The sequence below is a fragment of the Magnolia sinica genome, chromosome 1, assembly GCF_029962835.1.
Source record: "Magnolia sinica isolate HGM2019 chromosome 1, MsV1, whole genome shotgun sequence".
NCBI lineage: Eukaryota > Viridiplantae > Streptophyta > Magnoliopsida > Magnoliales > Magnoliaceae > Magnolia > Magnolia sinica.
Genome location: NC_080573.1, coordinates 46,155,568 through 46,167,779, shown reverse-complemented (window position 1 = coordinate 46,167,779; position 12,212 = coordinate 46,155,568). Strand labels below are relative to the sequence as shown.

General features: G+C 40.3%; 1 protein-coding gene across 4 annotated transcripts in view; it reads right to left on the bottom strand.

Moving 5' to 3' along the window:
- LOC131247947 (uncharacterized) overlaps window positions 1-12,212 on the bottom strand; it is a 63,004-nt gene that overhangs the window by 29,099 nt on the left and 21,693 nt on the right. For all 4 annotated transcript variants that reach the window (XM_058247936.1, XM_058247942.1, XM_058247927.1 and 1 more), the window contains one exon: window positions 4,390-4,497. In XM_058247936.1, the coding sequence (XP_058103919.1) occupies window positions 4,390-4,497 (108 nt within the window). The remainder of the gene's footprint in view (window positions 1-4,389; window positions 4,498-12,212) is intronic.

The window sequence follows — 12,212 nt, the reverse complement described above, 5'->3', positions numbered from 1 at the left end:
CAGATTGCATACTGAGTAAACTTTATGGGGCCTATTGTGATTTATACATACAACATGATGGGTCCACGTAAATAAAAGGAGGACGTTATCTCCCAACTTGTTCCCTCTGGTGTAGCCCAATCATCCTGATTTTTGGGAATTTGGAGTAAAAATCACAGTTTCATAGGATGGACGGGTTGGATTTTACTTTATGAATGCATGTGCATGACCGCCACATGGAGTAACAGGGAGAGGATTAGGTGCGGCCCTAGCCTCATCCATGACAGTGCGGTCCTTATTGTGGGGCCCACCTTGATGTATTTATTCTATATCCACGTCGTTCATCTGCTTTTGTAATTAATTATAGACTACTAGAAAAAAAAATGAAACAAATATCGTCTCAGGTGGACAATGCAAAAGGAAACAATTGTGATTGTACGGTCCACCATTAAACACTTTTTAAGACCCACCGTAATGTGTCCATAATGTTTATTTTCCATCCAACCCGTTGAAAAGGTTACATAAATCTAGATGAAGTGAAAAAACAAATATCAGCTTTATACAAAACTTTTGTGGCCCATAATAAAGTTCAAGTGGACCCCACCATAGAAAATAGTGAGGACAGTGACATCCACTGTTCAAAACTTCTTAGGGGCCACAATAGTTTCCGAAGAAGCTGATATTTTTGTTTTCACTTCATCTATCTCTATGTTAACTTATGAATAGGATGGATCTCAAAAATACATCACTGTGGGCCCTATAAATGTTTCAACGATGGGTGTGACGGCTCCCATGGTTTTCTGTGGTGGGTCCACTTGAAATTTAGATCTATCTCATTCTCTTTGTAATGCCATAAAACGATGTCTACAAATGGTTGGACGGTATGGATACAACACATGCATCATGGTGGGGTCCACAAAGCTTGGTGACATCACTTCAGTAGCCATTTGGCCACTGACCTTGTCAGTATCTAATCCGCACCTGACTCATGTGGGTTTAGGACAGTCTCTGGTGGTCAGTGCTCTGTGGGCCCCACCATGATGTATATGTTTCATCCATTCCGTTCATCCATTTTCACAGACCATTTTAGGGCTTTATACCAAAAATGATAGGAATATAAATCTTAGGTGGACCACACCACAAGAAAATAATAGTGATTGGATATCCACCATTAAAATCCTCCTAAGGACCGCTGTACTGTTTATTTGACATCCAATTTGTTGATTAGGTCATACATATCTAGATGAAGGGAAAAAACAAAGATAAGCTTGATCCAAAACTTTTATGGCCCTCAAAAGGTTTTTAATGGTTGAAGTTCATTCAACACTGTTTCCGATAATGTGGTCCACTTGAGACTGTTATATACCTCAATTCTGGTCTCATTCTATAAAATGATGTAGAAAAATAGATGGACGGCATGGATGAAACACATTCATCATGGTGGGGCCCACAGAGCACCGACCACCAGCCATTGGCTGGTGGCAGGGGGCGTAGCCAATCCGTTTCCTTTGGCTACAGCTCTTATCAGTAGCCAATCCACACCGAAATCGGATTACGTATTGAGTTACTCAGTACACTCTTATCATACTAAGTAAACTCAATTGGGCCCACTGTGAATTTATGTGGTTTATCCACACCTTCCATCCGTTTTTCCATCTCATTTTAGGCATTGAGCCCAAAATTGAAGCTTATACAAATCTCAAGTGGACCATACCATAGGAAATAGTGGAAATAATGATTTCCACCATTGAAACCTTTCCATGCCCCACAGTGATGTTTATTTTTCATCCAAACTGTCCATAAGATCAAACAAACATGGATGAAAGGAATAAACAAATATAATTTTGATCCAAAACTTCTATGGCCCCCAAGAATTTTTCAACGATATAACTTCAATTCACACTGTTTCTTGTGGTGTGGTCCATTTTAGCCTTGTATATCCTTCGGTTTTGATCTGAGGCCCTAAAATTATCTTGTAAAATGGATGGACAAACTGGATAAAATACATAAATCACGGTGGACCCCATAGAGTTTACTCAGTACGCTTAGCGTACTGAATTACTCAGTACGCAATCCGCTTCCATCCACGCCCGTTTCAATAGCAGTGCGGGACTCGGATTTCCTTCTTGCACTGCAAGCTTAGGTGGGGCCCACTGTGATGTTTGTGAAAAATCCTCCCCGTCCATCCGTTTTGTGAGTTCATTTTAGGACGTGATGCCAAAAACGAACCATATCTAAAGCTCAAGTGAGCCTAAAATGTGATAATTAAACATCCACAGTTGAAATATTCATGGGGCCACTGAAGTTTTGATTCATGCCAATATTTTTGTTTTCAGTTCATCCCAATAGTAATGACGTTATTAATGGTACAAATGGCATCTAAACATCACTATTGAACCCAGCAAGGTTTCAACGGTAGGAATTTCCCTAACCACATTTTCCATTAGTACGGCTCACTTGAACTTTAGATATGGTTCATTTTTTGCAACAAGTCCTAAAATGAAATCACAAAACGGATGGACGGGGAGGATTTCTCTCAAACATCACAGTGGGCCCCACTTGAGCTTGCAGCGCAAGAGTACAGGGAAAGGCTTCCGTAGGAAATCCGCGTCCCTGATCCCCTGATCCGCACCGCTGCGGAAACGGATTGGCTACTCCCCCTGTCGTGCTCTGTGGGCCCCACCACAAGGTATGTGTTTCATCCATGCCGTCCATCTATTTTTATAGATAATTTTATGATATGGGGAAAAAAAACGAGGTATATCCCAATCTCAATTGGACCACATTACAAGAAATAGTGTTCAATGAACTTTGACCATTAAAAACTTTTTGGGGGCCATAAAGGTCAACCTGATCTTTGTTTTTTCCCTTAATCTGGTCTGTATGACCTAATTAATAGATTGGATGTCAAATAAACAGTACAGTGGGCCTTAGGAGGATTTAAATGATGGATATCCAATTACTATTATTTTCCTGTGGTGTGGTCCACCTAAGATTTTATCCATCTCGATTTTGGGATAAAGCCTTACAATGATCTGTAAATATGGATAAATGGAGTGGATAATATACATACATCATGGTGGGGCCCACATACATCATGGCTGGACCACACCGCAGGAAACAATTGAATTGCACGTCTACCGTTGAAAAATTCTTGGGGGCCACAAAAGTTTTGGATATGCTTCAATTTTGAGCTCATCCCCTTGAATTAGATGGAAAAACAGATGGACAACTTAGATAGACCACATACATTCAAAGTGGGCCCAACTGAGTTTAGTCAGTATGATAGGAGCGTACTCCTCAGTCCTCACTAGTGCGTCCGTCCGATTTACCTCCCAGGGAGAGAGGGATTTTCGTAGGGTGCGAACTCCTCACCAGTGCGAGAGAGATTTTCGCTCGGCGAAATCCGATTTCCCAGTGCGAGAGCGATATTTGCTCGGTGCGAAATCTGATTTCCCAGTGCAAGAGGGATTTTCGCTCGAAGGAAGAAATTAAAAAAAAAAAAAAAACCCTAAAGAGGGGAGATGGTGAGATAAGAGGGGTTTTGCATACACATACCGACTCTGTCAATCGAGAAGCTCCTATTCCAGCTCCGGTTCCGACTTCCAATTAACCAGGTACGAAAATCACTTTGAAATTTGTTTTTCCCGATTTTTACGGCAATTTTAGCCCCGATATTCCCGATATTTATCAAAGAAAAGAGGTAGGTAGCTACAGTTTTCTCGTGTGGTTGGTGGCTACAATCGATATTCCGATAATATCGCCCGTACGCCGATAATATCTCCCGATATTTCGTTGATAATGTAATATGAAATGGAAGATTCCGATAATATCACCCATATCAAAAAAATTGTCGATATTTCGTCGATATTTTGCCGACAACTAGCAGAGAAACAAATATAGGGGGTTTCGATGTCGCAGCGCTGGCGACACCGATATTATCGACATTTCATCGATAACTCAAACACTGACTCACAAAAGGCCTCACACAAGTGTGAAAGATCTAATCTACTGATCATGTTGACCCCACTGTCTAGATGCCTTATCTAGCAAATATGCCGATCTAATCATCAGGTGAGCCAAAGGTGTACATCGAATGTGGACCAATGATCAATTTCTCTTAATCACCCTTTTTTTGGACACATGCAGCCCTCCTGATGGTCAGCTTGGCCTGATTAGAATATGGGACTTGCTCGGTGACTGGCTTGGAACTTCCATGTGATGCGAGTGCCAAACAATTACAGTGCACACCTAGCATTATTCAAAATAAATATACAATGAAAAAATTAATTTAACTTCGAAAAAAAAAAAAAAATGGATCTCTGAATACCATGGTCATCTGGTTCTACATGTGGGAGATAGTAAAACTAAAGCATCATAAATTTTGTAGAATTAGAAAGGATCACTTACAAATTTTGAGAAAATTGGGCTGAAATTAACTGGAGCTTCCTTCAAAAATAGTTCCACATAGTGGAGTAAAAAGAGGCCACAATCAAATGAATTTTCTTGTTGTGGCAGCTGAAATACATGGGAAAATGATAACGTGTGAACATTCCATGCATTTTCAATGAATAGAAGAAAAGAACTGATTTAGCTAGAATAAAGTAAAAAATAGTTATAAAGAAGTTTGAAAAAGAAAGCAAATAAGAACACTCTGCTCCATTCCCCACATTATGAACAAAAGGGCATGCTTTAAATATTCTACGATATTGGCTGATATATTGTTTCTCCAATAGGTGTGATACGATCCATTATTGGAATACATATTCTACAATATAACAAAGACAATATTGTTTCAACTGGAACAATGTAAATAAGCATTAAAATAAAAAATAAAATAAAAATCCCAAAAGGGAAAAACTTCTAGCCAAAATTTTTTTGGGATTCCATTTGTAGTTGTGTTTTAACAACTTCACTTGAGACGATTTGCATCAAAACACAGATTTGGTGGAGAAAATGTTTGGAGAGGGATTTCGGGTCAGAACACCAAAGGTGAGAAAATCATGCTTTTAAATTCGTTCTTTCTACCAACAAATTAGCAACAAAATGTCTTGAAACTCATGTATATGCTAATTGCTAACTTTGATGCATTGAAATGGATTTCAAGCAAGCAATTTGGATTTTCAAGGTGAAAACAGAAGAATTGGGGAAATCCAAGTTTCTTCAGTTTTTACCCTTTAAAATTGTTACATAAAGAGTGGAAAAAAGTACAGATTAGCCAAGTCTCCCTTTCTTTCTCTCCTTCTTTTTCTTTTTTCTATGTAGTGCTTTGAGTTCGAGCGTGTAATTATGTCTCTTTTAACATCTTCTGAAATTTCACCAAAAAATTCCCCTATTTTCCAAAAGTTTCCCTCACAGTATGAAACTTTACATAATATTTCCAAATGTTTCCCATGATATTTCCAATTATTGACAATAACCATATTAACAACATCAACAAAAGGGCATTGAAGTTTCAAGATTTCCACAAATGTTTTTGAAAGAAAACACTCTTATTTATTAAAAAAGAATAGGAAACTACAACATGGAGATGTTGGACCTACAAGGAGAGGATCCAATGACTCCGTAGTTAGGGGATCATCTTCTTCTTTTTAAGCATGCCTGGGAGTCTGCTTTTGAATTCCCTTCTCCACGAGTATGAAAAAACTGTAAAGAATAAACAGAAACAATCTCCTAAATTTCCTCAAACCAATCGGCAAGTCTCCGGGATAAGTCAACAAGAGAGTTCACCCATCAGGTAACATCCGATGAATCAACCTTGGGCATCAATAATTGTGGGACTCATATAGAAATTGTTGAGCTCACCCATCTCATCACAAACGAGGCACTCACAGCAACAAGTCCCAGATTCCCTTGAGCACCATCAAAATTGAGTTTGAGCATATCCCTAGGGGGAGGATTCCATTGGATTTGTATATAAGTTTTGTAATTTACTTCTAAAGAAAATTCTAACCAACATCTCATTAGATCGCCACTAATGATACCTGCAAATTCATCACATCTCAACCCATGAAGGTTCCCTAGTTCAAATTCACTTCGCTACAAGTCACTCCTTTCTGATTTGTGCTTGAATGCACAACGGCATTCTTTTTGAAGGACCACAGAGTGGCTGTTGGGAAAAGATCCAAAAGGATATGACACCTAGCGGATGGAAGACCTGAATCTCCATGCTTCCAACATTTCCACAATCAAAGTTAGCAGGACCTAATCTACCCCAAAGCAGCCCATGATCTTCAACCAAAGCAAGAATGAAATTTCAGTAATGGTCAATATATATATATATATATATATATATATATATATATATATATATATATATATATATATATATATATATATATATATATATATATATATATATTGATTGTTTCTGCATCACTCAGATAAAGATAGCAACCATAGACAAGAAAGTTGTTTCATGATGAAGATGATCAATGGTTAGGATCGGGTCAAGGCCTGCCATAAAATGGAAAACCAATCCCATAGAAGTCTTGATAATCATCCAGATTCTCGTTGATGACTCACATTGGAGCAGGTACCCTCGAAGAGAGCATAGAAAGATCTCAATAAGAATTCTTCATGCATCTCCAAGGCCAATCTACATCTATCAATGACATCCCTGGGTATGAAAACACTTTCAACCAAGGCAAGGAGGGATGTAAAATCCCCGATCTCTTCCGCCCTAAGGTTTCTTCTCAAGTTATCATTCCAAACAGTTCAACCTTCCACTCTAATGATATGTGGTTGCACCGATGTCCCCTTGTATACTACCAACCTATAAAAAAAACTCAGTACCTTCAATGAATTTGGATATCAGTACTCGATACAAGAATTTAGATTTCCTAACTTCTTCTAATCTTTACTAATGGCTCAATCTTCTAAAAGTCAATCCAGGGAACTAACCTCCATTAGACACTCCATATCTTCTCAATATTACATTTTGTCATAGATCTTTTGGATTTTCCCTAAACCTCCACTGCCGCCAACTACCAAGCAAGGCTAAGTTTTTCCAATACTCTCCAAATGCCTATGCCACCTTCCTTTTTTTATTACTGAACATCAGGCCAATTGAAAAGCTAAAATTTATGCAGTTACGCCTTCCAAAAGGAAGTTTATTTGCAATCACTCAATTTTTCTAGCCAATATCTTAGGCATTTGGAAGAGAGAGAGATAGTAGACCAAAAGATTTGACGGAATTGCCTTAATTAAAGCTATTTTATCCCCCAAGTGATAGGTAATTTCTTTTCCTAGTAGCCAGTTTATCTGGATTCATGATGAAAGATATGTCAAGAGTTTGATGCTAGCTACTAACCTGAAGCAACCCTCCTTTATCCAAGCTTGGAACGGCAATGAGAGTGAAAAACTCCGATAGGGCTAAGTAATAGATTACTAAATAGGTTGATTACATAGATTACTACATAGGTTGATTACAATCAAGAGCTATCTAATAGGCCTATTATGTAGGTTCATTACAATCACCAAGTGGAAGGAACGGGATTCAGGTAGCCGACCCCAGTTAGTTGGGATAACGCTTAGATAATGATAGCCAGCTTTTTCTCAATCCATGCAAAATGGAAATCCAAAATTTCCGAAGGTTGACTTTTCAAAACCAAGAAGTTGTCCTAATATTTAATCATTTTTCTCTATGACTGACTTTGATAACCCTCAAGGAGTTCTCTCACCATAAAATTGAATATGCTTCTATATTGGTTTACATGCCAACATTTTAGAAGGCATTTATAGGGAATTTATGTGTGCTTTGTCAACCCTACCCGTAGGTTATTATAGAAATAAACATGATATTGGCCCCCATGGATCTTCTCAACAAGATAAAGAGAAACCCCATCGGTCTCCTAATGGGTCGTAAAAAGGTAGGACAAGATTACCACAATTTTGAGATAAAAAATCATTAACATTTTAAGATAAGTTCGAATAAATTTTAAAAAATACACTTAAGTAACCAAGGGCAGCTTCAAAGGAAAGAGGGGAGAGGGGTGATCGGTGAGGGGGAGCAAGTTAGGGCGGAGAAGAATGATAAGGGGTAGATGAGGGTGGATGAGGGATTGTGGGAGGATTCGCCATGGGATGAGTGAACTAGGGTAGAGCCAAAAAGGAAAAAGAAAGAGGTGTTCTTCAGGAAATCCAACCTCTCAAAGTTGCCAATGTTATTTTGGAGAATTTTCTTATTGGGTGGACGGAATTCAATTTCCAATGAGCCTTCAAAGAGGTTTGCAAGGTGTAAGAGGTCATCGTACCAAGAGAGAAAAACACATGGAAATATAGGCGGTTCGCATTTCGTCCAACTCAATAGATTGGAGGATTTGAAAAAGGTGGTGGCAGAGATGAAAGGCAAGGTGATGAAGGCCGAAAACAATTTAGGTCAAAGGTCATTAATAATATGCCGGAGAAGAGGATTGAGGAGCCTTTATCTGATGAGCCTCCGACAAAAGCGGTGGTGTTGTTGCGTGGGGGGGTCGGAGAAAGAAGATTGGCGGTTACCTTCAAGGAAGCAGTGGTTTCGAGGTTGGTGAGGTCTTAGTAGAACGAGGGGTATGGTGGGAAAAAGGCTATCTAGGAGATGGTTGCGGATACTAGTTGGTTCCATGTAGAGGATGATGATGTCAATCCAGTGATCAGGGTCTACCCGAAGGCAATCACGAACTCTTGAAAGTCTCTACAGTGGAGTGTCGTGGCAACGACAAGGGTTGCATACTCGGGGAAAGGGGTTGCGAGCTGCATCAAAGCGTCTGGTGGCCTCACTGAGGGTCTGATCAGCACCAACCCAATTTTTGAAATGGAGGTATGGATTTCCCTTTCTTCTCAGGAGATGGTGGAAAGGACGTTGGGGGTGGGCTAGGAGAGTTCAGAATAGACCGTGGAAAGCCTATGTAGATGGTCAAAATGGTCGCTGATGGGATGGGCGGTCCTATAGTTTGTCGTGAAAGGGTTGTCGATGGAGCTATGGTGTTCGGATATGCTTCATTAGGGGGATTGCATAGGGGAGGTGATGGAAATTGATATGGCCACCTCTAGTGCTTTGAAGGTGACGGCGGCTCACATCCAGGTGAGGAGAAGGATAGCTAAGTATGTTAACAACATTTATGTTAATATTAATATTGCCAATGGAAGGATCTTTCTTCCTATTTATGAGGGCTCAGAGAGTGAGAATGAAGGTCTGCGAGTTGAAAGAGTGACAGCCATGGCAGATGGGGTCGGTGAAGGGAGGAGAATCGAAATTCTAAAAGAGGGTGTGCACAGGGAGGGGTGCTCTTGTGGATCGTTGGATGGGAGGGGAGACATGTCAGTTGTCTCTCCTCAAGGGGTGGCATGCTTAGACCATCAGTTTAGGTGAGGGCAACTAGTGACAGAAGTTGCATTTATAGTGAAGAGGTGCATGGCCTGACAAGGGTGGTTGTCAAAGTGCTCGAACTCTCTTAAGAGAGACCTATTTTTTATGACAACGTCAGTTGAAGCAACTAGGTTTTGAGCTGAGGCTCGGAAGGATGTGGCAGTTTAGATGGAATGTGTGGTGGATTGGGATGCAATCGTGGAGGCTCAGGAGCTAATCGAGGAGGTTTGGATCATCCAATTGGAGGATGCAAGTGTGGTTATAGCTTTGAACAGAAGTTCGAGAATTTTTTCTCTGAGGAGACGTGTCTCCCTTTGGTTTCTAATGTGTCTTTGAAAGGTGTAGTGGCTAAGGTGTTGCCACGTGTTAGAGCCGGCAACTTGTGTGAAATCACCCCTTTTCTCACACGTGCCAACTCTTTTAGTAATGGCATGTTTGGAGATTAGAACTTTCATATTTTGAAGCCCCTCTCTCATCAAGAGACGTTTGCTTTTCTCCAAGTCATTCGAGTGGGACCCTTTTGGAGGTCAACAACCCGTTGGGCGAGATCGTCGGCCCTCTTCAAGGGGAGTGCTCTTGCAATTTGGAAGATGCTTGGCTTGGCGATCAATGCAATGCAGTGATGCACTTCTCAACTGGGAGGGGGGCCAATGATTTAGTGATCTCTTCCAGAAATGGAGAGCTAATGTGAGAAGTCCTTGAGTAGAACACCTTTAGATGGAGACCGAGAACGTCAAGTTTGGTTTTTTACGAGTGGCGAGTGTTGATACAATTGCCTAGGTAAGGGATCCAAGGGTAGAGGGTTTTGTTTGAGTCGCTCGGGGCAAAAGATGGATTGGGGAGGCTTTGATGCATATGGGAAAACTAACTGGAATTACCTTTGGAGATCAAGAGGACTGCTATGAACTATTTAAATTTGTCTCACAATGTGGCAACCACAAGGACTTAGCAATGACTCCTATTAGAAGCCAAAAAGTTAGCGAGGGCAACATGAACAAGCAAACTTTGTTTCTTCCATCAATTATGATCTCGGGAGAGGGACAAGTAGAGTTTGACTAGGCAGAAAGAGAAGACCAGTGTCCAGATGATGATTCTCTCATGGAATGTCAAAGAGTTGGGTGACTGGCATTAAAGAGGGCAGGTTAAAGAAATATGTACAAGGTCGAGGACGAAAATCATCATTTTGCAAGAAACAAAGTAGGTTGTTTGTGACAGATAGTGGATTCTATGTAAGGTTGTAGCAGCAAGGATTGGGTGGTTGTTAATGCAAAAGGCTCTACTAGTGGAATTGTTGTGATGTGGAAATGTTCTATTTAGGTTAAGGAAGATTAGGGAATTTTTCGTTGTCGGTTATCTTCAAGTATGTTGCTTCGGATTTTCGATGGTTGTTCACGTTTGTTTATGGGCCTAGTGCTACAATCTGAAGGTCTAAGTTCTCGGTGGAATTGTTCGACTCAAGTAGTTGGTGCGTTGACCCATGGATTGTGGGCAGTGACTTCAATTCAATGTTACAAGATTTCCGTCAAAAAAGTCCAACAAGGGCAAATTAACTCACAACATGATCAATTTCTTTAATTGGGCTGAATTCCCATGAGTTGATAGATCTTCCCATGGGGGCAGTTAATTTCACTTGATCGAATGGGCAAGAGAGGCCTATTATGACCAAGATTGATAGTTTTTTTTTTTGTTTCTACGGGATGGGTGGACAAGTTTCCTTTGGTGACTCAATGTGGTTTGCCAAAGCTGGTCTCCGATCATTGCCCTATTGTTTTAGAATTTGAAATTGAAAATTGGGAGCCATAGCCCTTTAGGTTTGAATTGGCTTGGTTGGAAGTGGATGGTTTCCCGATATTAGTGAAGCTTCAGTGGGGCTCGTTCGAGGTGGAGGGCTATGCCAGCTTTAAGTTATACAAAAAATTACACATGTTCAAAAATAAAATTAATAGTTGGAAAAAAATAGAGGTTTTGGGGAATCGGGAAGAGGAGTTGGGAAGCATCCTTGTAGGAATCCAAGAGCTAGACATCAAGGAAGAAAGCTCAATGTTATCGGAGGAAGAAAAACAAGTGCACTCTAAACTATCTCGAGATTACCAAAACCACTTAAAGGAAGAAATTAAATGGCATCAATGATCAAGAGCAGTCTAGTTAAAGGAGGGGGGCAAGAACGTGAAATCGGGAAGCCACCGAAGCATCTTTTAGACAAGATGGTGTAAAGGGTTGAGAGGAAACTTTCACGTTGGAAATGCAAATATTTGTCTTGGGGGATCGAATTACACTATTCGCTAATTACATTAGCTCTCTCCAATACGCCACTTCACTTTTTACCCCTTTTCCAAGTCTAGATGTGATGATGGAGGATAGTGGATAAGAGATGATTACTTGTACAAGGCATCTAGGTTGTGGAGGGTATTGTGAGCGTGAAAGAAAATTTTGAAGGGATTAGTTTTTTTGTTAGAAATGGAGAAATGATTAAATTTTGGAAGGATGTATGCATGAAAGATTCCTCCTTCATGAACAAGTTTCAAGGTTTGGCCAGATTAGCGACGGATGTAGACATTTCGGTTGCGGATTCTTGACTAGCCGGTGGCTCCTCTGGAGTGTGATCACCTCCTTATCATCAAAATCTCTCAAATTAAGAATTTGAAGAGTTTATGCTCCTCTTTCAACAAATCCATCTGGTTTGTCTGAATCCTGGGGAGCAAGATTGGTTGGTATGGTGAAAGGAAAGTTCGAGCTGCTTCTCGGTTAGATCTTTCTATGCTTTATTGTGTTCTCCCTTGCTCAAGGGTCATGCTCAGATAGCCATGTTATGGCAGTATGGTGCTCCTCCGAAAATGGAGGCTTTTGCGTGGCTTGTTGGTAAAAAGAGGGTCTTAACTATCAA